Below are 27,136 nucleotides of genomic sequence, written 5' to 3'. Positions count from 1 at the left end.
GAAGATAAGAGAGAGAGATGATGAGAGTGTGGTCAACAATTCCCAAGCCAACCGCTTAGTAAAAGGGGGGCCTCATTTTTCTTTAGCATATTTCTCATATAGTATTATAGTTTTATCACACCCAAAAAAAAGACCCACAATGTTTCTAGGGTTAAATGAAAAGTATAGTTTATACTTTATACGATAAATAAACAAAAGATTCCATTAATTATTGTAAGATGTAATTAACTGGTGGGTTTGATATTGATAAGTGATTAGAAGGGCGCTTAGGGTTGTGTGCAAGGTAGGTCTGATACTGAGGACTTTACTGCCAAAAACAGGATCAAAGTGAATCTGTGGTGAAAGTAGCAAAAGTGTCCTTGGGAGCTTACTGATCACAGCAAAATGGCAAGAGCATGGGACGTAGAGATCACGTGTCGTGAATATAAATCCGACGTTAATTTTCCCACTTTTCATAGTGTTCTTTATATTAAAGAAAGCCTTAAATCAGGAATCAACTCATCGAAATTTATATAATATATATATATATATATATAATATTTTTGACAGGAAAAATTTTAAGTCGAAAGCAAAATTAATTATTCAACCATATGAAGTTATGAACGATCTTTACAGAATTCGTTTTGGTATTATTTATTTAGTTAAATTACCTTATGTTTCGAGTTTCTACGTACTTACAAACCAAATTTTGCATTATGGTTTATTGTGCAGCCCTTTTTGAGTTCAAAATTTAGTACTAAAACCTAGCGATAATTTATCCCCGAATTCATCTAGCAGTTAATTTTTCAAGAGGGTTGGAAGAGTATTATCCAATGATCATAAATTTGCATGTTATATGCCCATGTGTGTACATAGTATTCGTCGGGTATTTTTTAAGTCTTAAGCTAATGATCTAATAACATGTGCACTTTATAGTTTTGGATAGCTCATATATATATATTCTTATGTTTATATATATATATACAGAGGTTATATGTACTTTTCTTAATGTATACAAAGTTGTTCAAAATTCAAAATTGTTCAATGAAGTTTGTAAATTTGTTTCTTGGACCAAAATTTCCACAAAAAAAAACATTACTCCATTGCTATCAATGTTCAAATTATTCTTCAATGGTATATGAAAAGAGGGTTTGTTGAGTTTTCTTTATGTTATAAAATATATATATATATATATTACAAGAATGTTATTATAAGGTATCAAAATAATAATTACAATTCTCTTCTCCCTCATCACAACAAAGACTCATGATTTGTGAAGAAGGAAAGAGACAAGAACTGTTATTATGTAGACGATCAAGTTGATAGAGAAGGGAGGATCTGATTGTGGAAAAAGACAAATTACGAACGGCCGTTTTGACGATGGAATAGTTTCCACAAAAAGATGTGATGTGGCGTAGTCAGGAGAAAGTTGATGATGAATTTTGCAGAAACATCACGTGAACCTTTGTGTGGTTGTGTCTCCCCTCCCTCTCTTCTCCAAGTCCTCATCCATATATTTTGTATTCTAGGCATATAACTTATATATATACTATATAAAATTTAATTCTTCTTTCTAGAAGTTTTTATATTTTATTTTTGTTAGGTGACGCTCTTCTTTCATTTGTTACGTACTCTTTTTTCCATGGGTATGAATGGGTGATAAAAGCGCGACAAGGCAATTCTATTTTGGGTATTTTACGGGTTATTTTGTTTTATATTCATAAAAGAATGTGTGTGATGGGTAAATTTCATTTTCACATTTATTATTTTTATGAATGAAGACCATTTCAAAGCAAGATAATTATTAATTCTACATAGAAAATTTAAGATACATGACCAAGAATTTTTCATTTGTTCTAGCTAGGCTCAGTTTTTTTTACAGAAAATGCTATAGACTAAGATGATTCCGAAGCAGCATTGATATTGATATGATTATGAGTTGTTAGCTGAGGTTGGAGTTGAAAACCGAAGAAAGCTATGAAATGTCAGATCTGATCCTTTGAGCAAGCCTTCCAAGGTGTATAATTAATTGTCACTCATTTGCAATTTAACCAACGTACACATGAACGATGAGAAGGCTCTTGCTACTTATTTGGAGGTGTTTTATTGCCTGGTTTTTCAACCAAATTTATAACTATATAATTTGTAATGGATCCATTAATTGTCCATCATAACTACAATATATATATATATATATATATATATTTTTTTTTTTTTCCTTTGGTTAAATTGAATAACATTCAGTAAAACATAATTAAGGCACATAATTTCATTGAGCATCACTCAATCAGAATAGATTGTATCACCGCTAACTTAAACGCAGCTGGAACAATATTTGAGTTAAAAAAAAAAAAAAAAAAACTGTCATCTTGATCAAGAATACTACATACACCGTGCAAGAGTAGGTAGAAGCATTTTCATGATGATTTTTCTTTAATGATTGAAATCATTTTATTCAAACGATGAGCAAGAAACTTGATGATATGTGTTCGATCAACAATAATCTGAGCACAGTTGTAGGTATTGCAATGAGGTTTGGCCGCACCTTTTCTATGGAATATTAAAATGGGAATTAAATAGTAATCTTTTTCTTCTTATTTTTCAATTTATTACCTGCCGATAATTTTTCTTTCAATTTTGTACTACATTGAAATAGAATTTGTGATGGTGAATTAAAAAATAAAAAAGGAACCGGAACATGCTACTATTCAAAACTTAAATATTCCACTACGTTGTTGGATGATTGCAGTTGGGTGAACAATGATAATGAATATATGCACGTTCATTTATCCGAGATGGTTCGACGGATTGAAATCTCGATACTCGCATTCCATTAATATGGAACAGTTGTTACAATGTTATACTTATGATATAAATCATCATCACATGTGCATATACTTACAAAGTTGAATTGAATGAAGATGAAATCCTGTGAAGGAAAATCTTAAAGTTAGAATCTCTATCTAACATGCTTATTCTCACATAACTCTGATCATCTCCAAAATATTTTCCACTTTTCGTTAGAATCTTCTGCTTCTCTCTCAGGAACTTCTCGCAATCTACAATCCCTTTTCCACACTTTAACCATGCAAAAGCTGCACAAAATATACAAAAACAACATAAAATAAATTCAAAAGATAGCTAGTTTTATATATAATCATTTACTTCGTTCTTCTTTAAACGTACCTGGTTGTGACTCGAAGACCTTGCCTAGGAAATTGCAACGTTGAGAGGCGAAATCAGGAACAGTGAAATGTTGACTATTTTTGGCTGCTTGTCTCAGTAGCTCCCACCGTTTAGACAAGGCATCATAACTGTGCTCAAAGAAGGATTTAGCCGTTTCATTACCACTTTTTTCGCAACTGTCTGACACAACCTTCAAAACCTTGGATGCTTTAAGCTGCGAGTCCTTTGAAACCCCAATCGTATTGAGTTCTATGTACTCTGTCATTTTCTTCGCCGTCTCTCTGTCTTTCACCAAAGCCCATCTGCAAAAAATGTAACCTACGTTCAAGAGACGCTTTCTTTTTGTTTATTCCCCAAACATATAAGCAAAAATGTAACAAGAATATACCCAATGCGCATCCCTGCATGGCCAGTGCTCTTTGAAGCAGTGAAGAGCATTACATCATGATCAGCTATCGATGTTATCGGCGTATACTGTGGCCAGTAGTACGCCAAATCATGGATCAGTATACCTTTACTACGGTTCACCACCGGTTTTCTCAAGAACCCATCAGGATTGTTTGGAGATGTAACAAGCTCAATGTATGGACCTTCTTCCTTGTATGTCTTTGCATCTCCTCCCCATCGATATAAACCGGATTTGATACAGTCTGTAATTAACGGGTATGACTGCAAACCAAACCGGTTAGACACGTTAGGTTGATATAAATCCTAAAGGAAATCAAGAAAGCTAGTATTAAGCAGGACATGTGCGTCTAACAGGTCTTATTTATATATAGTTATGTTTTTTAAAGAGATTTATTACTATAATTATAAAGAACGTATACACAAGTGTACAAATAGTTTGAGACGTTATATCAAAATGACTCACGCTATAAAAGGGTGCAGCTGAGACAACATTAATGGGACCGGAGTCATCACGTGGAGATAGAGCATAGAGAGCAGCCTGATACAACTGTGTTGAGCCAGTGCCAACAACAATGAAGCGGTCTTGCGTTACAGCGTTCCCAACAACGTTATGCACTCTCACAATCTCTTTGCCAAGCTCTGGTTCAAGAAACCAACAAAGGTTGTTGTTGTTATCTGAAAAATAGCTTAGAGATTGCCATCCAGGTATCACCATTGTCGCCATCTCCCCCATTTCTTGCCAGTATCTCTCATACACTGTTGGATCGCCACTGCGTATATCCACATGATGTATCAAGGTTAGCTTACATTATATAGGTAAGACATCACTAAGTTAATGAGAGGTGGATGTAGATGTAATTAAGAATTGGTGGGTCCTGTTTTTAAATGGAGAAACATAAGACATCACGATTCCTATTTACTGAAACAGCAAAGAACATGGTCAAGCAGATCACCAAAGTAGTCCTTTAGATTCTCTCAAAAGACAAAGAAATAATTATATATGCATGTCTGCAGAATCATGTCCACCAAAATGTGGGGCCTCTTTGCATTTTCTCTTTTTCCTATTCTTTCCATTGAAAAATATGGAATGAAGCAAAAGTGTTTGAGTTTTGACTAAATCTTAATTTTCTATTTTAATATCAACCCATTGGTTATCAGTGACTAACTAATTAAATTAACTGCAAGCTTCCAAAAAGGAACATCACTATACCAAAACCATATACCAACAAATCCTCCTTCCTTTCACAACATTCCACATACCAAATCCATATACAATAAAAAAAATCACTCTCTTCTTTACTTTCATTAACAGGAAGAGTGGTCCATTTACAAATTACATTTATGACCAATATATATATATATATATATATATATATATAATTTCCTAAGTAATAAATCAAATGGACCACCAAGATCAATACATGCAAAGATTTTTTAATTGGTTTTGTTATATACCCTTCAGGATTGGTTTGACGAGCCATAAGTAAATAACAGAACCAAATATTCAAACTAGCGGCGTACGTTAAGGAACACAAGGATACACAGAACTAAGACAGAACTTACAGGAAGTTGCAATATATTTTTGTTAGAAATATAGGCGAGTCAATGAAGACGATCATCACACCCTTTATATTGGCCATTTTGCCCCCATTTTTGGTGTTTGCATTTAAATTTGATTGGTGATTATGGCATCAAAGCTTGGAGACTTGCGTGCTTAAAACTTAATAGGATAATCTTAGATTCCTTGCTATAACCAGTTACTTCCAAAGCAATTAATTAAGTATGGGATAAGGAAGAAATTTGTTTATAGATTCTAGATGATACGCCATTAATGCACATTTATTAATCTGACAACACCAAGAAAGAATAAACAAAATTCTACCATAGTGACAACTGACAACTGATAAGGCAATATTAACAAGCTTCTTTTCAAAATTTGCAATCAAGAAGAACATCGAGAAGAGAAGTAAAGAAATATGAAAAAGTAGAAGAAACTTACAGTTTGAGATTGATAATTCTGTCGTCGTCTTTTTCTTCTTCCATCTCGTTATAGTTGCAAGATGCTGAAGATCCGGAGGCCACAGGCCACATGCTAAAATACGCCGTTCTGTACAATGAATATTCATCGTCGCCCTTCAAAATTCTTAGAATCAAGCTGAAGTTTATAGCCAATGAGAGGACCAACATGTTCCTCCAAGACAGAACCCTCGGAATCTGTTCCATTTTCTCTACAAAACTATTTAACACAAAACCAGAAAGAAAGAAAACTATCCAAATTCTTAAAGAAGAAGAAGAGAACCCAGAAACAGAGTGAATTTTGTAGCTGGAAAAATACCACCTTTTTATTTTTAAATTACGGAAGGACGCAAAAAAAAAAAAAAAAAAAAAAAAGAGAGAGAGAGAGAGAAGGAAACAAGTGGGTTTTGTAGCTGTATGTCCAACGAGACTGAACCTTTTTGGCTGATAAATTTGAAGATATAAACTTGAAAGAGATTATATAATATAACCCTTGAAGAATCTCAAGAGATATATATATATAAAGTTGCAAGCTTTCTTCACAAGGTAATGGCAAAAAAAAAAAAAGCGGAAAGCTTTATATCCTTGCAGACATATTCTAAACCGAAGACTATCTGCCAAAACATAAAAGACAAACACAACGGACCTGTCAAACTGCAAAACGGAGAATCAAAAGGTCGAAGAACAAATCCGCATTTCCTCACAGAGAATGGATCGCTGGGAGGCTTTAATTATATGTAAGCTGAAAAAGAAGAAGAATGTGTAATTAGGTCGAATCTCTTTGTTCCCAGTGAGAAGAGTTGATTTTTTTCCAGCCTGTTTGCGTGAAATGAGTTTCAGCTTTTTCGGCTTGTAGACCTTGGAAACGACAGTACATGAACCGAGCGAGACACTGGATTTATCCAGGTTCTCTGTTTACTACAAGACTGGTGAATGCTTGTGTGTAATCACTTTATAGATTTACGTCACTTCTCAGTTTTTCACGTCTAATTAGGATTTTTTTTTTTTCTTTCAAGTATCAAATAAAGTAGAAAAACATCATTTCATGATTAGAGATTGTTAATGGTGTTCCATTTGAAATTTGATTTCAGTTCGATTTTATATGATTTTCATTTTACAAAATTCACCATGTTCGAAGTGCCTAGGTCCGGCCCATGAATTAGAAGGACTATAAGGCAAAAAAGTAATAATTTTGGGCTTTTAATTTTTTTAGTAAATTATAATATCAAAAATTTGGTGTTATTTTGGATTTCTTAAAAGCACTTTCCCATTGTCATTAGTCGATTGCCTCATCTCGAGCCTTTTTCAAAGCCACCTTATTTTTGAGGAAACTAAGTTTTATCATCATCCGACTCCTCTAACTTGGGTCGACAATGATACAGCTCCAGATTTGGATTTGTCGAGTCAAAACAACAGTTTTGAAAGGAGAAATATAAGCATTATCGAATAACTACCAACACCTCGAAGAGATAGAGGACCTACTACAACATAATCCACTTCTTCTTCTTTACCAAAAAAGAAAACACTTTTTATAATAAAAAATGTCATCTCTCAAATTGTAATATGAAGATATATTTTTTTAAATAATTCATAAACGTAATCTATCTATAATTTACGTATATATGTGAAAATTATAAAACGAAAAACTATAAATGACGAAATCTTTAACAAAAATTGATAAAATGACGAAACTAAAATTTTTTTCCTGAATTTTTTAGTGTATGTGAAATGAAGAAGATAAATCAAGAAAAGGATTTATTTTTTTTTTTAACGTTTAATTTGTATGATTACAATTTTGAAACATATTAATGATGCATAATTGCAAATACTCACTTAATAAATAAGATTATAGACTTTTTGTTTTGTTGAAATAACTTTAATCCTTTCTTTTGGTCAGCAGAGCTAATTCGCTTTTTTTTTTTTCCCAATCAATGGTGACATTCATTTACAAATTTGAGCAAAAAAAAGAAAACGAAAAATAAAAGCTAAGTAAACCGTGCAGCCCTGAACTTCGACGCTGTGTCGTCGTCTTTGAACCAATCCGTTGAACGTAAGCTTCACTTGTATTCGTTTTCTCTCCACAGATCCTTCGTTTTCTCCTTCCTCTTCCTTCTTCGTCTTCATCAATCACCCAGGAGAACCTCCGATCTTCCCCCTCCTGTTGGATTCTCACAATATCTAGGGTTTGCGATTGCGAGGAGCCCCTCAAAGGAGATTTCTTAATTTTCCCTTTGGTCAGTTATTTCTCTACATGGCTCCCCCTTTTTCTTCGCGTTTATCTTCCAGAGCAATCTCGTTGCATTTTGAATGCGACGAGTGACGAGTTTATAGAATCATCGACTAATAAGTCTGTGACCCTTCGTGAAGTAATTGGGTCCTTTCGTAGAGCCTGATTGACATTGGCGATACATTTGTATGTTTTGGGAACGCTTAACTTGGTTTCTAGGAATGTGGTCGAGTTTTGCCTTACGAAGTTAGGCCTTCTTTTGATATTTTTGAAGTTTCTGTAGCAATTTGACTTTCGAACAAGGCATGGATGGGTCGATTTACTTTGTTTGAAAGCTTTTTATGATGGTAATTTTTAGAAAGTTTTCGACTTTTGGAATTTATATCTCCGGATTCTCTAAGCAGATGTTAATAGACTATAAGCTCGTGTTGGGGAGCTTGTTAAGGCAGTCTTTTTCTGCAACTATATGTTTTTTCTCAGAAGTTCATAGTCCGAGTTCTTCTGTCTCTGCATTTAGCTTAGTTTGATATCTTCAGTCTACATCGAATTTGTTTGCTTTCTTGTATAAATTATACTAAAGAGAGATGCTAACGAGTAAAATCAAGTCCTGTATCATATCAATACTTCTTCATAGTCAGTCTTGTTTGATTCTTTGGGATTTGAGCTTGAAATTTCGTTTGTGAACCTAATCTTGCACGTTCCTTACAGGTTTCAAAAGGGGTAGCAGCTGCTTAATAATGACCTCTAGCACGACAGGAGATCGAAGGTTTCTTCCTTTATAGTTTATCTTTGTCAAGAACTTTTCTATGTTTTGATACTGGGTTATTTTTTTTTTCCCGTAACAGAATGGCCTTTTTTTGTTCTTTTTAATTGTTTGGCCTCTTTTAGTGATGCTTGTTGATTTCACTTTGATGTGGCCTTCTGCTTAATACTGTATGAATCATTTGTTTTCAGTCTACTGTATATTCCAATTATTGTTAAAATAGAATAACTTTATGTGCCTGGGGTATAGAACGAAACTCTGTGTTTGGCTTTCCATTCTTTGAACGAGATTGCTTGCACGTCTCGCCTCGCATCATTTCTCTTTAACAAATTAAATTTGCTGGATAAATTAGCAGATGGGGTACTACAAGAAGAAGTGGCATGACTATATTGGGAAAGGTTGCTGTTCCAAAACCGATTAACTTGCCAAGCCAAAGGTATTTGATGAGTGCATGTCATACTTAGTCGTACTAAATAATTATATTTAATCTCGTTCCCTGATAACTTGCCTTCCGTATTCAAGGTTAGAGAACCAAGGCCTTGACCCTAATGTGGAAATTGTTCCAAAGTAAGTTTTTACCTGTTTCAGATGCCATTTCTCATTCTTTTTCGTGGTCAAATTTTAGATATTTCATTTTTTCTTCTGGACATCTAAAGCAGGGGAACCCTCAGTTGGGGTAGTAAATCATCACTGAATGCGTGGGGGACATCATCATTGTCACCACGAACTGAAAGTGGCCCTGGTTCACCAAGCCACCTCAGTAATCGCCCTTCTTCGGGTGGAAGCGTCACTCGACCTTCAACTGCTGATAGTGACAAAGCGCATGATTCTTCTTCTATTGCATGGGATTCGAACTCCCGGCCTTCATCAGCATCCGGGGTGTTTCCATCTAATCAGGCATCAGTTGCACTACAGCGCCCACATAGTGCAGACACAAGACCTGGAAGTTCCCAGTTATCCCGATTTGCTGAAGCAATGTCTGAGACTTCTGCAACATGGGGTCAACATGTAAGTTTCTTCCCTTAAACTTAGTTTCTGTTATTTATCTGACTCTGCCAAGTATCAGCATTATACTTTTTGTGTATCCTTACATCTGTTGAGCTCCTTGTTACTCTCCTCTCACTTCACTTGTTATTTTGCAATAAACGCACATCTAGTTCTTTTGTTTGTGGCATCCTGAATAGAATATTAATTGCTGGATATATCATTCGTGTTTGCTCATTGCTGTGGGAACACGATTAGGATGCTGAAGTTGTCAACTTTACGGCACTCATGGTTTCTCTTAGAGAAATGGTTTGTTGTGCGAAAGATGATCTGGCAACTTAGTGGCGCATGTTCTCCATAAGCAAGTCTGGAATCATGGTTGGGCAAATGGAATTTGATGAAAGGGGTTTCATGATTATTTGATAAAACTCCATGTAGATACGCTTTTTTTAAGAATAGCTGTGTACAATTTACCCAATTTTGCATTATCAACGATGAAATTTATATTCACTCTCACCGTTTTCCACAGGGGGTTCCTCCAACAAAAAATGATGGGTTTTCTTTGACTTCTGGAGATTTTCCTTCCCTTGGTGCTGAAAAAGAAAGTTCTGAAAAGAGCACAAGGCCGCAAGGTATCATCTATTAGCAGTAAATATTATAGTGTCTCATTAAGAAAAAAAAATACACAGCATTTTCTATGTAAAGGAGGAAAAAATAAAATGTTTCAGTTTGAACATAATTCAGTTTTATATTTCGTCGTCCTTGCTTTCTAGTGTATAGCGTTAGCACAGACGTTCATTTTGCAAATTGGTACTTTGTTTTTTTTAAACAGGCATGCGACAAAGTTAGAACTTTAAACTTTCGCTGACTGGTTTTTCTTGCGTGGTATTGCTTGAACACTTTTACAATCTTAGATGGCCCCCTAATATGTGCCCCTTGAGGGGTATAGATTACCTAGATATAATATGACATGATTTTATGAAGTGGATACGTTAGACGTGACTTTTAGAAACTACAAATTTGCAGATGCTGGACCTCACGCTCGTCCTGCATCTTCGTCTGGAAGATCTATGGAGGAGCGAGGTGTGGATTGCCCAGAAGGTTCTTATTTTCAAACCTCTTTCTCTTTTGTGGGTAAACAACAGATGTTGGCATCTCGTTTCAATAGTTACTTATGTTTATAATTGGCTCTTATGAGAAGCCCATGTTACCCTCCCAGGCTTTCATGAGAATTCTCCTTCCTGTTTTATTCCCGTACATCTTTTTAGCGGATGTTCTCTGGGGAACTATACCTGACCATATCTTGTCTTTTATCTGCAGAAGCTAATGTACGGATTGGAGATGCCAATACCTGGAAAAGAGATAATCAACCATACAGTGAAGATGCACCTAGACATTATAGAGAGGAAGGGCAATTGGACTCCCGCGGTTCACAATTCCATCCCACTGCTAATTTTCCTCATCAATATGATGCTTGGCGTGGACCTCCAGTAAATAATCATCAAGGTGGTGGCTGGAACAGAGAGAATCACCCATATGGTGCCCCAATGGTTCCTGGGGGGTTTCACATGGAGCCTTATCCAAATTATCCTACACAAGTTCCACCTGGTCCCGGACATGGGGCTGGTCCTAGGGGTAATGACCATACTAATGGAAAGATGTTCAGACCTCCTATGCTCGACTCCTATGTCCACCCAAGGATGCAGACTAGGCCTGAGTTTTATCTTGGTCCAGTGCCACATGAAGGTTATTATGGTCCTCCCATGGGGTACGGCAGTCCCAGCAACAGAGACGTGCCTTTTGCAGGTAGGCCTGTTGCTCCTCATGCTTATAACAAGCACTCTGGTCAAGGTGGATATGATACTTCTGGAAATTCAGTGGCTTTGGAACAGAATAAGCCCTCACATTCTCAAGAAACACAAAGGCCATACAAGGTTCTCTTAAATCCCCAAAGTGGGAGGTTCGGGGAAGATGAAGCAACCCGGAAAGAATTTCTAGGGAACAGACTCCCGAATCCAGAGAAGGTAGCTCAACAGATGCAAACTTCAAAAAACAACAGCAGAGAAAACAGCAATGAGGCAAGTGGTGAGGTACAACCTATTAAGGCAGAAAATGCTACACCTGAAGATCCCAGTTTGATTCAGAAGATAGAGGGCTTAAATGCAAAAACTAGAACTATTGATGGGTGGCAAAATGCTTCATCTGTCATCAATAGAGATCAGCAGGAAAGCAATACACGTGCGGTCAATTCTGGGAACTCTGTAAGTAAAGTTTCAACAATATTGCCTCGAACTGGCCATGCAAGTGATGGTTACGCTGAGCTGGCAGCTATTAGTGGAACTGCCATATCATCCAGGTCAGTTATCGTTTATCAATAGCGTTTCGACCAGTTATGATATCCTTTATGTTGGGAAATTTTTGATGTTAGTATCTACAGGAGATCTAATCATCAGGCTCAAGGCAGAGCAGATTATCAGACCAAACAAAGAGTGAACAGTGAAGGCAATGATGGTTGGCGGAAGACAATTCTTATGTCAGGCTCCTCCCCTGCAACTTCAGCTGCAAACTCAGAACACTTTGCTGAGGTAAATGTAGGTGACTCTTTGGCGACCGATTACATCAGAAAGCCTGGGTCTGGAATATCTGTCGACCCAAACGACAACGAGGTATATATTAGTTCATGTGATTCTCATTGTTATTTTTACTTTTATTGCTGTCATCCTTTTTTGGTTGGACTGAGTGTTTGACATGTTCTTTTAAAGCGTGCTACGATGAGAGAATTAGCCAGGCAGCGTGCTCAACAGAGGCAGAAAGAGGAGGAAGAAAGAGCAAGAGATCAGCGGGCTAAGGCTCTTGCAAAACTAGAAGAGTTGAATAGACGTTCCCAAGTAGCTGGGGAGGGTTCAGTCAAGAACTCGGAAGCTGCATCTAATGCTTCTATCCCTGAGATACCAGAAGATCCTCGGTCTCTTTCACCTGCACTTCCGGCATCAAAACCTGATGATGTACATGTTCGTTCATCTAATGCTTCTGTCCCTGAGATGCCAGAAAATCCTCGGTGTCTTTCACCTGCACTTCCGGCATCAAAACCTGATGATGTACATGTCCGTTCATCTCTTGAGAAGAAGACCACCGTTGCAGCTGCAAAGCCGTTAGAATCTACTGGAGAATCAATAGAAACCTCAATGCAAGACCGGAAAACTTCAACAGAATTTGCAAATAATGTGGGTCCTACACAACAGGATAATCTTCCACGTGATCGTGATGGTGCTGCCGCAAAACAGAAGCGCTTGGGTTATAAGCAGAAGCAAAATATCTTATTTGAGAAAAAAATGGCTGGGAACTCTTTCTCTGCTGCTGCTACAGAGGTGTGCGATGTTGTTCCATCTCCTGAGGTATCCAGTGAAGGTGTTCTAAGTTATGACTCAGACATGCCAGCAATGTCAAGCGTTTCAACTGAATCAACTTTCACGAAAAGAAAAAATAACAGGAATGGTAAGAAAAAGCACAAGATTGAGGAGACAACAACAATAAACCCGACAAGAGTTGCCGTTGGAAAAGAAACAAAATCGGGAGATGAGTCAATTGAGACTGGTAGCGCAAGGGTAGCAGAAAAGGTGCTGGGGTCTGTTTCAGTTCCAAGGTTGGATATCAAAGTGTCTGGTAATTCGTCTGAACAAATCAGTTCCTTCACTAATGAAGAGTCTCAAAGCAAAGCGAAAAGCAACTGGAAATCTCAGCATTTGCGTAGAACTCAAAGAAACTCACTGGTAAATAAGCCTGCAGAGAAATTTCCTGGCAGCAATGCTGTTATTTGGGCTCCGATACATCCACAGCAGAAAGTTGATATCTCCACAGGAGGGAGTCAGAATACTGATCCTGAGTTTAGCACCTCTTCGAAGAGTCTGCATCAAGGGCAGACTAGTTCTAAAACCAAAAGAGTGGAGATTGAAAGATATGTAGCAAAGCCCATAGTAAAGGAAATGGCTGAGCAAACCGTCAGTAAAAAACTAATACCCGGTGCTCGAGAAATGACAGAGAATGTTTTGCAGAAAGAAAATTGTGGAGGTGAAGGTACAGGAACTCTTCAACCTTCTGGTTCAACTGCGGGGAAATCTGGGTCTCCTTCAAAGTCGAGACATGGGAATGCTAGGCAGGGCAAGCATGGTAGAGAACATGGCTCATGGCACCAGCGAGGTTCTGCAGCATCTACCAAAGCTTTGGAGGAAGGACAATTTGTAACCTCAAATCAGCCTACTCGAGGAACAGTGAATTATCACACAAGTAATCACACCGAACAAATCGCTGTAGGCTCTGCCAAGGATCAAACCACAAGTAATGATGATGGGTGGAACGATGGCTGGCATATGACTCCTGAAACGCATTACTCTGCTGCTGAAGAAATGGAAGCAAGTGTTCCTCAAGCTGGTGTTGTTGGAAAAGATCAGGGAATGAGCTTCCACGGTAAGCAGCATGCTTTCAGAAACAATAAGGGTGGAGGGAGTAACTATGGTGATCTTAAAAAAGCGAATAAGAGGGATTTCAGTAAAGCTCATATGCAGCCCAGTGGCCATGGGTTAGGTCAACCAGATCTGCCTGTTGCTTCAAAAGAAAGCCGTGGCTCTGGGGATCATGTGTCGCACTCAGCTGGTGGTCCCCCTAATATAAATAAGACAGGCAAGTATGGTGGTCGTGAAAAGACGAGGGACAAAACCTATGTATCTCATGAAAGGGGTTTTGTTGGACACGAACCTCAAGGGTTTACTTCAGAACAGAAAAAGACATCAGCTGATACACCTGCCCAGTCTCAAAACCGATCTACCACTAAGGAGGTCCAGGTGGAGCAAAATCCGAGTAGTATGTTCCAAAAGAACACAGGCCAAAGTCGACGGTTTGGAAGAGGACAGGAGTCACAAGGAGGTTGGGGTTCATCGGTGCAAGAGAATATGCACCATCACCACCATCAGAGGCCACATTCCAACAGAGATAGACAGAAGCAAAATATGCATTACGAATACAAGCCTGTTGGGTCACATACTTATGACAGAGAACACAATCGAGAACAAATGAAAGACAGTTCTCAGACTGAAAGTTTAAGATACAGGGAGAAGGGACAGGGCCACCAAAGGCATGGTGGACAAAAGTTGTACCAGCAGCAAAGGGGTATCGCTGGGAGAAACACCGGTCCTGGATTAACCGATGATAGATACTAAGATTGGCCTCTTTGTTCAGTTCTAGCTCTAACCCATGGCGGGAGGGTCCAACTATTATGTTTTGACCGATGCTAAGTGATGCAATCTTAATTAACCTGATGTCGTTTTGAGTATTTTTCCTTTATGTAGAGGAATATCTCTCATGAAATACTTATCAAAGCACACTGTATTGAATCTCTTTCTTAAATCTCTATTTTCTCTCCTCTCTCGTGTCATTTCTTCTCTCGTCTCTTTTCTCCTTCGTATCACTTCTTCTTCTTCTCTATTAACTCACTTTTTGTAGTAAAAAGGTCAAATTTGCGACATGAAAATATGACAAAAAAAAGTAAGTCATAAACGTAAACTATTTTCCGACCAAAACGACCGTAATCTATTTGACTATTTATAATAAACAGATACATATATCATATATGTGAACAATTGTAAATCGAAAAACTATGTTAAAATGACGAAACTCAAAACGTTGTTCTCAATTTGTTGGTATATCCGTATATGTGAAATGAAGAAGATATATGAAGAAAAAAATGATTTCATATTTGTTTTTAACGTTTGTATTGTATTCTGAAGCATATTAATGATGCATAGCATATATACTCACCTATAATAAAATTATAGCCTTTTTGTTGTATTACTTTAATCCTTCCTTTTTGTCAGCAGAGCTAATTCGCGCTTTTTTTTTGCTTTTTTTTTCCTTTCGCGAATCAATGGTGACATTCATTTACATATTAGAGCCAAAAATAAAAAAAAAAACGAAAAATAAAAATAAGAGCTGAGTAAACCGTGCAGCCCTGAACTTCGACGCTGTGTCGTCGTCTTTGAACCAATCCGTTGAACGTAAAGCTTCACTTGTATTCGTTTTTTCTCCACAGATCCTTCGTTTTCTCCTTCCTCTTCCTTCTTCTTCTTCATCAATCACCCAGGAGAACATCCGATCTTCCCCTTCCTGTTGGATTCTCACAATTTCTAGGGTTTGCGAGGAGCCCCTCAAAGGAGATTTCCTAATTTTTCCTTTGGTCAGTTATTTCTCTACATGGCTCCCTTTTTTCTTCGCGTTTATCTTCCAGAGCAATCTCGTTGCATTTTGATTGCGACGTCTGACGAGTTTATATAATCGTCGACTAATAAGTCTGTGACCCTTCGTGAAGTAATTACATTGGTCGATACATTTGTATGTTAGAAGGTCGCTGTTTGATTGAATACTGCCGAAATTTCTGAAATTTTGAGAACGCCTAACTTGGTTTCTAGGAATGTGGTCGAGTTTTGCCTGACGAAGTTAGGCGTTCTTTTGATATATTTTAAGTTTCTGTAGCAATTTGACTGTCGAACATGGCAATAATTTACTTTGTTTGAAAGCTTTTTATGATGGTAATTTATAGAAAGTTTAGGCAGATGGTAATAGACTACAAGCTCGTGTTGGGGAGCTTGTTTAGGCAGTCTTATTCTGCTACGATATATTTTTTCTCAGCAGTTCAGAGTCCGAGTTCTTCTGTCTCTGCATTTAGCTTAGTTTGATATCTTCAGTCTACATCGAATTTGTTTGCTTTCTTGTATTAAGTATACTAAAGAGAGATGCTAACGAGTCAAATCAATTCCTGTATCATATCAATACTTCTTCATAGTCAGTCTTGTTTGATTCTTGGGATTTGAGCTTGAAATTTCGTTTGTGAACCTAATCTTGCACGTTCCTTACAGGTTTCAAAAGGGGTAGCTGGATCCTTTAGCTGCTTAGTAATGACCTCTAGCACGACAGGAGATCGAAGGTTTCTATGTTCCTTTATAATTTCTCTTTGTCAAGAACTTTTCTATGTTTTGATACTGGGTTGTTTTTTACCCCGTAAACTGAATGGCCTTTTTTTTTGTTCTTTTTAATCGTTTGGCCTTTTTAGTGATGCTTGTATGATTTCACATTGATGTGGCCTTCTGCTTAATACTGTATGAGTCATTTGTTTTCAGTCTTCTGTATATTTCAAGTACTGTCAAAATAGAATCACTTTATGTGCCTGGGGTATAGAACGAAACTCTTTGTTTGGCTTTCCATTCTTTGAACGAGATTGCTTGCACGTCTCGCCTCGCATCATTGCTCTGTAACAAATTAAATTTGCTGGTTATATTAGCAGATGGGGTACTACAAGAAGAAGTGGCATGACTATATTGGGAAAGGTTGCTGTTCCAAAACCGATTAACTTGCCAAGCCAAAGGTATTTGATGAGTGCATGATCATACTTAGTCGTACTAAATAAATATATTTAATCTCGCTCCCTGATCACTTGCCTTCCGTATTCAAGGTTAGAGAAGCAAGGCCTTGACCCAAATGTGGAAATTGTTCCAAAGTAAGTTTTTACCTGTTTCATTGCCATTTCTCATTCTTTTTCGTCGTCAAATTTTAGATATTTCATTTTTTTTCTTCTGGACATCTATTGTAGGGGAACCCTTAGTTGGGGTAGTAAATCATCCCTGAATGCGTGGGGGACATCATCGTTGTCACCACGAACTGAAAGTGGCCCTGGTTCACCAAGCCACCTTAGTAATCGCCCTTCTTCTGGTGGAAGCGTCACTCGACCTTCAACTGCTGATAGTGACAAAGCGCATGATTCTTCTTCTATTGCATGGGAATCGAACTCCCGGCCTTCATCAGCATCCGGGGTGTTTCCATCTAACCAGGCATCAGTTGCACTACAGCGCCCACATAGTGCAGACACAAGACCTGGAAGTTCCCAGTTATCCCGATTTGCTGAAGCCGTCTCAGATACTTCTGCAACATGGAGTCAACATGTAAGTTTCTTCCCTTAAATTTAGTTTCTATTATTTATCTGACTCTGCCAAGTATCAGCATTATACTTTTTTGTGTATCCTTACATCTGTTGAGCTCCCTGTTACTCTCCTCTCACTTCACTTGTTATCTGTTGCAATAAACGCACATCAAGTTCTTTTGTTTGTGGCATCCATTCTGAATAGAATATTTATTGCTGGATATAGCATTCGTGTTTGCTCATTGCCGTGGGAACACGATTATGATGCTGAATTTGTCAAATTTAGTGCACTCATTGTTTCTCTTATAGAAATGGTTTGTGGTGCGAAAGATGATCTGGCAACTTAGTGGCGCATGTCCTCCATAAGCATGTCTGGAACCATGGTTGGGCAAATGGAATATGATGGAAAGGGTTTCATGATTATTTGATAAAACTCCATGTATATACGCCTTTTTATAGGATAGCTGTGTACAATTTACCCAAATTTGCATTATCAACGATGAAATTTATATTCCTCTTCAAAAATTCTCACCGTTTTCCACAGGGTGTTGCTCCGACAAAAAATGATGGGTTTTCTTTGACTTCTGGAGATTTTCCTTCCCTTGGTGCTGAAAAAGAAAGTTCTGAAAAGAGCACAAGGCCGCAAGGTATCATCTATTAACAGTAAATATTATTGTGTCATTAAGAAAAAAAAAAAATACACAGCATTTTCTATGTAAAGGAGGAAAATTAAAATGTTTCAGTTTGAAGATAATTCAGTCTTATACTTCGTCGTCCTTGCTTTCTAGTGTGTAACGTTAGCACAGACTTTCATTTTGCATATTGGTACTTTGTTTTTCTAAACAGGCATGCGACAAAGTTAGAACTTTAAACTTTCGCGGACTGGTTTTTATGGCTTGGTATTGCTTGAACACTTTTACGATCTTAGATGGCCCCCTAATATGTGCCCCTTGAGGGGTATAGGATTACCTCAATATAATATGATATGATTTTATGAAGTGGATACGTTAGACATGACTCTTAGTAACTACGAATTTGCAGATGCTGGACCTCACGCTCGTCCTGCATCTTCGTCTGGAAGACCTGTGGAAGTGCAAGGTGTAGATTGCCCAGAAGGTTCTAATTTTCAAACCTCTTTTTCTTGTGTGGGTAAACAACTGATGTTTCCATCTCGTTTCAATAGTTACTTATGTTTATAATTGGCTCTTATGAGAGGGCCATGTTACCCTCCCAGGCTTTCATGAAAATTCTTCTTACTGATTTATTCCCGTACATCTTTTTAGCGGATGTTCTCTGGGGAAGTATAGCTGACCATATCTTGTCTTTTATCTGCAGAACCTAATGTAAGGATTGGAGATGCCAATACCTGGAGAAGAGATAATCAACGATACAGTGAAGATGCACCTAGACATTATAGAGAAGACGGGCAATTGGACTCCCGCGGTTCACAATCCCATCCCACTGCTAATTTTCCTCATCAATATGATGCTTGGCGTGGTCCTCCAGTAAATAATCATCAAGGTGGTGGCTGGTACAGAGAGAACCACCCATATGGTGCCCCAATGGTTCCTGGGGGGTTTCACGTGGAGCCTTATCCAAATTATCCTACTCAAGTTCCACCTGGTCCCGGACATTTGGCTGGTCCTAGGGGTAATCACCATACTAATGGAAAGTTGTTCAGACCTCCAATGCTGGACTCCTATGTCCACCCAAGGATGCAGACTAGGCCTGAGTTTTATCTTGGTCCAGTGCCACATGAAGGCTATTATGGTCCTCCCATGGGTTACGGCACTCCCAGTAACAGAGACCTGCCTTTTGCAGGTAGGCCTGTTGCTCCTCATGCTTATAACAAGCACTCTGGTCAAGGTGGATATGATACTTCTGGAAACTCAGTGGCTTTGGAACATAATAAGCCCTCACATTATCAGGAAACGCAAAGGCCATACAAGGTTCTCTTAAATCCCCAAAGTGGAAGGTTCGGGGAAGATGAAGCAACCCGGAAAGAATTTCTAGGGAACAGGCTCCCGAATCCAGAGGAGGTAGCTCAACAGATGCAAACTTCCAAAAACAACAGGAGAGAAAACAGCAATGAGGCAAGTGGTGAGGTACAACCTATTAAGGCAGAAAATGCTACCCCTGAAGATCCTAGTTTGATTCAGAAGATAGAGGGCTTAAATGCAAAAACTAGAACTATTGTTGGTTGGCAAAATGCGTCATCTGTCATCAATAGAGATCAGCAGGAAAGCAATACACGTGCGGTCAATTCTGGAAACTCTGTAAGTAAAGTTTCAACCAGATTTCCTCGAACTGGCCATGCAAGTGATGGTAACGCTGAGCTGGCAGCTATTAGTGGAACTGCCTTGTCATCCAGGTAAGTTATCGTTTGTCAGTAGCGTTTCGACCAGTTATGATATGCTTTATGTTAGGAAAATTTTGATGTTAGTATCCACAGGAGATCTACTCAACAGGCTCAAGGCAGAGCAGATGATCAGACCAAACAAAGAGTGAACAGTGAAGGCAATGATGGTTGGCAGAAGACAGTGGTTATGTCAGGCTCCTCCCCTGCAACTTCAGCTGCAAACTCAGAACGCTTTGCTGAGGTAAATGTAGGGGACTCTTTGGAGACCGATTACATCAGAAAGCCTGGGTCTGGAATATCTGTCGACCCAAACGACAACGAGGTATATATTAGTTCATGTGATTCTCAATGTTATTTTTACTTTTATTGCTGTCATTCTTTTTTCGTTTGACTGAGTGTTTGACATGTTCTTTTAAAGCGTGCTATGATGAGAGAATTAGCCAGGCAGCGTGCTCAACAGAGGCAGAAAGAGGAGGAAGAAAGAGCAAGAGATCAGCGGGCTAAGGCTCTTGCAAAACTAGAAGAGTTGAATAGACGTTCCCAAGTAGCTGGGGAGGGTTTAGTCAAGAACTTGGAAGCTGCATCCAATGCTTCTGTCTCTGAGATGTCAGAAGATCCTCGGTCTCTTTCGCCTGCACTTCAGGCATCAAAACCTGATGATGTACATGTCCCTTCATCTAATGCGTCTGTCCCTCCGATGCCAGAAGATCCTCGGTCTCGTTCACCTGCACTTCCGGCATCAAAACCTAATGATGTACTTGTCCGTTCATCTCTTGAGAAGAAGACCACCGTTGCAGCTGCAAAGTCCTTAGAATGTACTGGAGAATCAAGAAAAACCTCAATGCAAGACCTGACAACTTCAACAGAATTTGCAAATAATGTGGACCCTACTCAACAGGATAATCTTCCACGTGATCGTGATGGTGCTGCCGCAAAACCGAAGCGCTTGGGTTATAAGCAGAAGCAAAATATCGTATTTGAGAAAAAAATGGCTGGGAACTCTTTCTCTGCTGCTGCTACAGAGGTGTGCGATGTTGTTCCATCTCCTGAGGTATCCAGGGAAGGTGTTCTAAGTTATGACTCAGACATGCCAGCAATGTCAAGCGTTTCAACTGATACAACTTTCACGAAAAGAAAAAATAACAGGAATGGTAAGAAAAAGCACAAGATTGAGGAGACAACAACAGTAAACCCGACCAGAGTTGCCGTTGGAAAAGAAACAAAATCGGGAGATGAGCCAGTTGAGACTGGTAGCGCAAGGGCAGCAGAAACGGAGCTGGGGTCTGTTTCAGTTCCAAGGTTGGATATCAAAGTGTCTGGTAATTCGTCTGAACAAATCAGTTCCTTCACTAATGAAGAGTCCCAAAGCAGAGCGAAAAGCAACTGGAAATCTCAGCATTTGCGTAGAACTCAAAGAAACTCACTGGTAAATAAGCCTGCAGAGAAAATTCCTGGCAGCAATGCTGTTATTTGGGCTCCGATACATCCACAGCAGAAAGTTGATATCTCCACAGGTGTAGGGAGTCAGAATACTGATCCTGAGTTTGGCACCTCTTCGAAGAGTCTGCATCAAGGGCAGACAAGCTCTAAAAGCAAAAGAGTGGAGATTGAAAGATATGTAGCAAAGCCCATAGTAAAGGAAATGGCTGAGCAAACCGTCAGTAAAAAGCTAATACCCGGTGCTCGAGAAATGACAGAGAATGTTTTGAAGAAAGAAAATTGTGGAGGTGAAGGTACAGGAACTCTTCAACCTTCTGGTTCAACTGCGGGGAAATCTGGGTCTCCTTCAAAGTCAAGACATGGGAATGGTAGGCAGGGCAAGCATGGTAGAGAACATGGCTCATGGCATCAGCGAGGTTCTGCAGCATCTACCAAAGCTTTGGAGGAAGGACAATTTCCAACCTCAAATCAGCGTACTCGACGAACAGTGAACTATCACACAAGTAATCAAACCGAACAAATTGCTGTAGGCTCTGCCAAGGATCAAACCACAAGTAATGATGATGGGTGGAACGATGGCTGGCATATGACTCCTGAAACGCATTACTCTGCTGCTGAAGAAATGGAAGCAAGTGTTCCTCAAGCTGTTGTTGTTGGAAAAGAACAGGGAATGAGCATCCACGGTAAGCAGCATGCTTTTAAAAACAATAAGGGTGGAGGAAGTAACTATGGTGATCCTAAAAAAGCGAATAAGAGGGATTTCAGTAAAGCTCATATGCAGCCCAGTGGCCATGGGTTAGGTCAACCAGATCTGCCTGTTGCTTCAAAAGAAAGCCGTGGCTCTGGGGACCATGTGTCGCACTCAGCAGGTCCCCCTAATATTAATAAGACAGGCAAGTATGGTGGTCGTGAAAAGACGAGGGACAAAACTTATGTATCTCAGAAAAGGGATTTTGTTGGATACGAAACTCAAGGGTTTACTTCAGAACAGAAAACGACATCAGCTGATATACCTGCCCAGTCTCAAAACCGATCGACCACTAAGGAGGTCCAGGTGGAGCAAAATCCGAGTAGTATGTTCCAAAAGAACACAGGCCAAAGTCGACGGTTTGGAAGAGGACAGGAGTCACAAGGAGGTTGGGGTTCATCGGTGCAAGAGAATATGCACCATCACCACCATCAGAGGCCACATTCCAACAGAGATAGACAGAAGCAAAATATGCATTACGAATACAAGCCTGTTGGGTCACATACTCATGACAAAGAACACAATCGAGAACAAATGAAAGACTGTTCTCAGACTGAAGGTTTAAGATACAGGGAGAAGGGACAGGGCCACCAAAGGCATGGTGGACAAAAGTTGTATCAACAGCAAAGGGGTACTGCTGGGAGAAACACGGGTCCTGGATTAACCGATGATTGAAACTAAGGTTGGCCTCTTTGTTCTGTTGTTCAGTCCTAGCTCTAACTCATGGCGGGAGGGTCCAACTATTATGTTTTGGCTAGAGAGAGGGGGGCGATGGAAGCTGCGACGCTGAAGCTTATTGCATTTGCTGATATGGCCATTTGAGGCGACTATTTCGTAGGCATATAGCTTGGGTGATGTTTGCAAATGAGTAGATAACAAAGTCTTCGCTTTGCTTGAGGGTTTTATGTATGTCAGTACCTTATTTGAATATGCATCTCAATTTTAGCTTTTTGTGAGGGCATGTCTATGTTATGGATTGAGAAACATTGGTCTAGGAGCCTAATTTTAATAAGATACTCTTAAAAAATTATTTTTTACATAAAATATTATATTATAATTTGAAGCTCTCATTTATATTGTTGAAGTTTAAAATAGAGATTTTTCATACCTAGTTGATCATTCAAGAGTACACTATCTCTTTTTGAATGATGAAAAATTATTAAATATGACAACACCTAGTTGATCAAACATCACAATATCTAGTTGGGCAAGTCTATGAAATAACAGACAAACATTTAATTGGCCGACTAACCAAAAAAACTCATTAACTGTTTCTGATAGATGATTTGTTTTGGTTGGGCTTACTTAGCGTTGTTGGTTTGGTTGTCTTTCTGGATAAGCCGATAACCAGAAAAGTCAATATCTTGCTGAGTAAGTCAAAAATCTTAATCAAATGTGTAATTAAAATAACCAGCTTATTGATAATCGTCGTGCGATATATAAACGCGACCGTCTATAGTTTTGGGTTGTTCACGAAATAAGCGGATTACGGGTACGCTTCTCCAAAGGATAATTTCCGATTCCCGATTCTCTCTTTTGAATACCTCCCTCTCGATACTCATCGTGACTCTTGGTATTTCGGGTTTCTTCGCTTCCCTTTCTCTCTTCTTCTGATTCCGTGTAGCTTGATCTGAGCTCTTGAGCGATGGATTCCACTACTGCACTCGTCGTCAAGGTTAGAGTTCTTTCTTGATTTGGGTAAACTGTTTTTCTCCTCAGTTTTGTTAGGTAATTGTCGGTGGTTCTGGGTTTTGGAGGCGATCGTGTCGTTGCTGTTTTTGTTTTAGGTTTATGAAATTTATTGTTGCTTATAACGGGTCCTTCCTTTTTCAATTTCACTATCGATCGACTGTATTTCTGCTGGGAATTGAAGCGTAAATCGGATTTTTTTTTCTGACATATAAAAATTAGGAAAAACAAGTTATCGTATCCAGAACCATCGGTTGGTTTTCAAATTAGTATTAAGGTGCTTGATCAGGATCGCTATGCTTGTTCGAACTTGTTTTGTTCTTCCAGTTTGTTTCGTTGACCAAGTTTTTTCTAACTACTTGATCAATATGCCACATCTTATCTTTGGGGCAAACTTACTTCGGCAAAATTTGTTTTTCCAAAACAATTCAGTGTTTTATAGTTTGCTTGTTTCATTCAAATGATCTTTTTTTGTGTCTGTGATCATGCAGGTGAACTATGGAGGTGTGCTTAGGCGCTTCAGGGTCCCTGTTAAAGCTAATGGACAGCTTGACCTTGACATGGCTGGTCTTAGGGGGAAGATCGCTGCTCTGTTTAACCTCCCTGTCGATGCTGAATTTTCTCTGACTTACTCTGATGAAGATGGGGATGTGGTGGCCCTGGTTGATGACAATGACTTGTTTGATGTCACGAATCAGCGCCTTAAGTTCTTAAAAATTAATGTGCAGTCGACCAGTGGTATGCCCACCAACTCCATTGCTCCAGAGACTAGTGCGAGTTCAACAACAGCTGCGGGTATTCCTGATAGCCAAACCCCAGTTTCCAAAATCCAAAAGGGTATAAATGATGTTCTGATGGCTGTACCTAACCCAATGCGTGACACCCTATCGAAGGTGTATATGGACCTTGCATCTAAAGCCGCAAGTTCTAGCCCTGTAGTTGGTGAGATGCTTGATTGCATCTCCAAGCTAGGGCAGCTCTCAAGTCCTCAGGGAAGTAGTCCTTGCTCACCTGTTACTAAGCCTGGTACATCAGGCCCTTCCCTGAGCAGGGAGGTTCCTTTCGCTGGTGAACAGAAGGATTACTCTGAGAGGACCCAGACCGGAAAAAAACCTATCAATCTGAATGAACCCGCTGGCTTTGCTGATCCAAAGACTTCTGGTCATGTACCAACCTCATGTGGACTGGGTGCTAGTTTCAACGAGTGTCCCTTCAGTGGTTGTACCGTCAACGACTCCAGTCCAAATCCAAGTAACCTCAACAAGCATGCTCGTCGTTGTTCCAAAAAGAGCAGCAATGGTGATTACTGGGGCTCGCTGGGTGTCTTCCATAAGGGCATCCGTTGTGATGGATGTGGAGTTGTTCCAATAACTGGGCCTAGGTTTAAGTCGAAAGTGTAAGGAGGCGTTTTACTTGAAAGTGTAGAAACTATAGCCATCTTGGAACTTATTTTGCTTATTTGTTTATGTGGTGGCAATTTTGCAGGAAAGAAGACTATGATCTTTGCACCATCTGCTTTTCGGTGATGGGTAACGAGGGGGATTATACAAGAATGGATAAGCCTGTATCAGTTCATCATATACATCCCTTTAGAGGACAACTCACTCCAGTATTGCTCTTCTGCTATGTTTAAGATGCTTTTTTTTCTTTCGAAGCGGTTCTTTCTTAGCTATATGGTTACCTTACCCTTGCTTTGTTCATGCAGTTTTCAAATCCTTGGTTGAGCCACCCTGCGCCACGGCCACCCCTTGGAGGTGTACATTTCAGGTGTACTCGGCCTAAACTAGACAGTCGCTTTGTCCTTGATGTGAATGTACTTGATGGAACAGTTGTTGCTCCATCTGCTCCATTCACTAAGATTTGGAAAATGAGGAACAACGGTTCGTTGGTCTGGCCGCATGGTACACAGGTAGTCTGGATTGGTGGGGACAGATTCAGCAGCTCACTGTCAGTTGATCTACAGGTTAGAAACTATTTCCTTAGTTTTGCCATTCTTTTGCTCGTTTTATTTCCTTACAGATCAATTATGTTGTTTAAAGTACACTCAGTGGCTTGAGTGATAGCTTCGTCTCGTCTTTAAGTTGCAGTAGTTGTTAATATAATATATATAATTATAGTTGTTTATTGGTATCAACGTGGCAGATTCCAGCGGAGGGTGTGCCTATCAACAGTGAGCTTGACGTCAAAGTTGATTTTGTTGCACCAGGGGCGCCTGGTCGATACATTTCTTATTGGAGGATGGCTTCCTCTAATGGTGCTAAGTTTGGGCAACGTGTTTGGGTGTTGATACATGTACTTCCTAGATCTTTGCTATTTTTTTTCCTTGAATCTTTGTTTCTCTCTATCAAATGTCTTTGATAACCTTTTTGGTTGCGTGGTCAGGTTGATGCATCCTTGAAGAAATCTGTTGTGAATGAGTTCAATGGACTGAACTTGAATGCCTCCCCTGAGGAAAATTTTTCAAAAGAATTTACAGGGATCAATGTGAATCATGAGCCAGCTCAAGCTGGCAGCTCCAATGTTAATCCTGGTACAGTGAACGTTGCAGATCTAGAACGAGAAGCTGGTGAATCAAAAATCCCGGAAAAAGATGACCTGCTGGTTGGTCCTTCTATTCGTCATACGCATACTCCATCTTCATCTTCGTCATCATATGACATGATCGAGTTCCCACCTATGCCTACCGTTGAGACCGTGTGTGGTAGTTCTTCAACTACGAAGGATACCCCAGTTCCTCTTCAAGAGGATATAGAGAAGAACGACGTTGAGGTAACCATGCTGAAGGAGCTCGAAGAAATGGGTTTCAAGGAGATTGATTTGAACAAGGAGATTTTGAGGAACAACGAGTACAACTTGGAGCAGTCTGTTGATGCTCTCTGTGGAGTTAGCGAGTGGGATCCTATCCTAGAGGAGCTTCAGGAAATGGTAAGTGTGTGTGCTAATTTGTAATTCAAGATCTGATAACAGATTTTGAGGGGATGGATGTTGACAATGTGATTTTGCAGGGCTTCTGTGATGATGTGACTAACAAGAGGCTGCTGAAGAAGAACAATGGAAGCATTAAAGGTGTGGTGATGGATCTCCTCACTGGAGAGAAGGAGGCTTAATGTGTGGCTTTTGATTCTGGGAACTCTTCTCTCGTCTATCTTTAGGATATATAAATCAGGTTTTTATAAATAAATAAAACCTGTCCATGTATGCGAAACTACTGTGTGTGCTCCTTTGCTTCGTGTTGGATTGGATGGATGGATGATATTACTATCCTAAATAATAAATTAATTATATTATGTGATCATATTTTGCTCCATTTAGTTGAAGGAATGATTTAACCAGACCTTTTATTGATTTCATCGCCTGATCCATTTCGCTGCTGA

The 27,136-nt window shown here is 39.2% G+C and overlaps 4 protein-coding genes across 15 annotated transcripts; 3 read left to right on the top strand and 1 right to left on the bottom strand.

Moving 5' to 3' along the window:
- Positions 1 to 2,873: 2,873 nt before the first annotated feature.
- On the bottom strand, positions 2,874 to 5,822 carry LOC18030567 (tryptophan aminotransferase-related protein 2). Its single transcript, XM_006413338.2, has 5 exons — positions 5,573 to 5,822; positions 4,037 to 4,343; positions 3,554 to 3,834; positions 3,166 to 3,467; positions 2,874 to 3,074 (listed from the first exon to the last, which is right to left on the bottom strand). Exons 1-5 carry the CDS (start codon positions 5,794 to 5,796, stop codon positions 2,878 to 2,880), a joined length of 1,311 nt encoding a protein of 436 aa, XP_006413401.1. The 5' UTR covers positions 5,797 to 5,822; the 3' UTR covers positions 2,874 to 2,877.
- Positions 5,823 to 7,574: 1,752 nt separating this feature from the next.
- Positions 7,575 to 14,978, top strand: LOC18030566 (protein MODIFIER OF SNC1 1). Of its 9 annotated transcripts, none has more exons than XM_024148704.1 (10): positions 7,575 to 7,823; positions 8,525 to 8,582; positions 8,935 to 9,015; positions 9,102 to 9,146; positions 9,239 to 9,587; positions 10,093 to 10,195; positions 10,590 to 10,664; positions 10,884 to 11,919; positions 12,001 to 12,229; positions 12,326 to 14,978. In XM_024148704.1, the coding sequence occupies exons 2-10, from the start codon at positions 8,554 to 8,556 to the stop codon at positions 14,774 to 14,776; spliced, it is 4,398 nt and encodes a 1,465-aa protein (XP_024004472.1). In that variant the 5' UTR covers positions 7,575 to 7,823; positions 8,525 to 8,553; the 3' UTR covers positions 14,777 to 14,978. The 9 variants fall into 9 exon arrangements, with proteins under 9 accessions (XP_024004472.1, XP_024004467.1, XP_024004466.1 ...); XM_024148699.1 differs by having other exon boundaries at positions 10,590 to 10,697; XM_024148698.1 differs by having other exon boundaries at positions 9,236 to 9,587; positions 10,590 to 10,697.
- A 571-nt stretch (positions 14,979 to 15,549) lies between these two features.
- LOC18030565 (protein MODIFIER OF SNC1 1) lies at positions 15,550 to 23,106 on the top strand. 4 transcript variants are annotated; one of them, XM_024148708.1, is made up of 10 exons: positions 15,550 to 15,789; positions 16,469 to 16,536; positions 16,891 to 16,974; positions 17,062 to 17,106; positions 17,200 to 17,548; positions 18,071 to 18,173; positions 18,568 to 18,642; positions 18,862 to 19,897; positions 19,979 to 20,207; positions 20,304 to 23,106. In XM_024148708.1, exons 2-10 carry the CDS (start codon positions 16,508 to 16,510, stop codon positions 22,746 to 22,748), a joined length of 4,395 nt encoding a protein of 1,464 aa, XP_024004476.1. In that variant the 5' UTR covers positions 15,550 to 15,789; positions 16,469 to 16,507; the 3' UTR covers positions 22,749 to 23,106. The 4 variants fall into 4 exon arrangements, with proteins under 4 accessions (XP_024004476.1, XP_024004475.1, XP_024004477.1 ...); XM_024148707.1 differs by having other exon boundaries at positions 18,568 to 18,675; XM_024148709.1 differs by having other exon boundaries at positions 15,551 to 15,789; positions 16,894 to 16,974.
- A 358-nt stretch (positions 23,107 to 23,464) lies between these two features.
- LOC18030564 (protein NBR1 homolog) lies at positions 23,465 to 27,059 on the top strand. Its single transcript, XM_006413335.2, has 7 exons — positions 23,465 to 23,748; positions 24,254 to 25,158; positions 25,248 to 25,371; positions 25,468 to 25,725; positions 25,905 to 26,054; positions 26,145 to 26,687; positions 26,768 to 27,059. The coding sequence occupies exons 1-7, from the start codon at positions 23,719 to 23,721 to the stop codon at positions 26,867 to 26,869; spliced, it is 2,112 nt and encodes a 703-aa protein (XP_006413398.1). The 5' UTR covers positions 23,465 to 23,718; the 3' UTR covers positions 26,870 to 27,059.
- Positions 27,060 to 27,136: the final 77 nt, after the last annotated feature.

Source organism: Eutrema salsugineum, unplaced genomic scaffold, assembly GCF_000478725.1.
Source record: "Eutrema salsugineum unplaced genomic scaffold, Eutsalg1_0 scaffold_1, whole genome shotgun sequence".
NCBI lineage: Eukaryota > Viridiplantae > Streptophyta > Magnoliopsida > Brassicales > Brassicaceae > Eutrema > Eutrema salsugineum.
Note: the sequence above shows the minus strand (reverse complement) of the source record. Positions and strands in the feature narration are given on the sequence as shown.

Excerpts from the sequence above, each read along its gene's own strand:
- LOC18030567 (XM_006413338.2), bottom strand. The coding sequence starts at position 5,796 with ATGGAACAGATTCCGAGGGTTCTGTCTTGGAGGAACATGTTGGTCCTC. Across the intron at positions 4,344-5,572 it reads AGAATTATCAATCTCAAACT|TGGCGATCCAACAGTGTATG; the intron begins GTAAGTTTCTTC and ends GGATATACGCAG. Across the intron at positions 3,468-3,553 it reads CATGCAGGGATGCGCATTGG|ATGGGCTTTGGTGAAAGACA; the intron begins GTATATTCTTGT and ends CATTTTTTGCAG.
- LOC18030566 (XM_024148696.1), top strand. The coding sequence starts at position 8,554 with ATGACCTCTAGCACGACAGGAGATCGAAG. Across the intron at positions 9,016-9,101 it reads ATTAACTTGCCAAGCCAAAG|GTTAGAGAACCAAGGCCTTG; the intron begins GTATTTGATGAG and ends TCCGTATTCAAG. Across the intron at positions 9,147-9,235 it reads AATGTGGAAATTGTTCCAAA|CAGGGGAACCCTCAGTTGGG; the intron begins GTAAGTTTTTAC and ends GGACATCTAAAG.
- LOC18030565 (XM_024148707.1), top strand. The coding sequence starts at position 16,508 with ATGACCTCTAGCACGACAGGAGATCGAAG. Across the intron at positions 17,549-18,070 it reads CTGCAACATGGAGTCAACAT|GGTGTTGCTCCGACAAAAAA; the intron begins GTAAGTTTCTTC and ends CGTTTTCCACAG. Across the intron at positions 20,208-20,303 it reads TCGACCCAAACGACAACGAG|CGTGCTATGATGAGAGAATT; the intron begins GTATATATTAGT and ends GTTCTTTTAAAG.
- LOC18030564 (XM_006413335.2), top strand. The coding sequence starts at position 23,719 with ATGGATTCCACTACTGCACTCGTCGTCAAG. Across the intron at positions 25,726-25,904 it reads CACTGTCAGTTGATCTACAG|ATTCCAGCGGAGGGTGTGCC; the intron begins GTTAGAAACTAT and ends TCAACGTGGCAG. Across the intron at positions 26,688-26,767 it reads TAGAGGAGCTTCAGGAAATG|GGCTTCTGTGATGATGTGAC; the intron begins GTAAGTGTGTGT and ends GTGATTTTGCAG.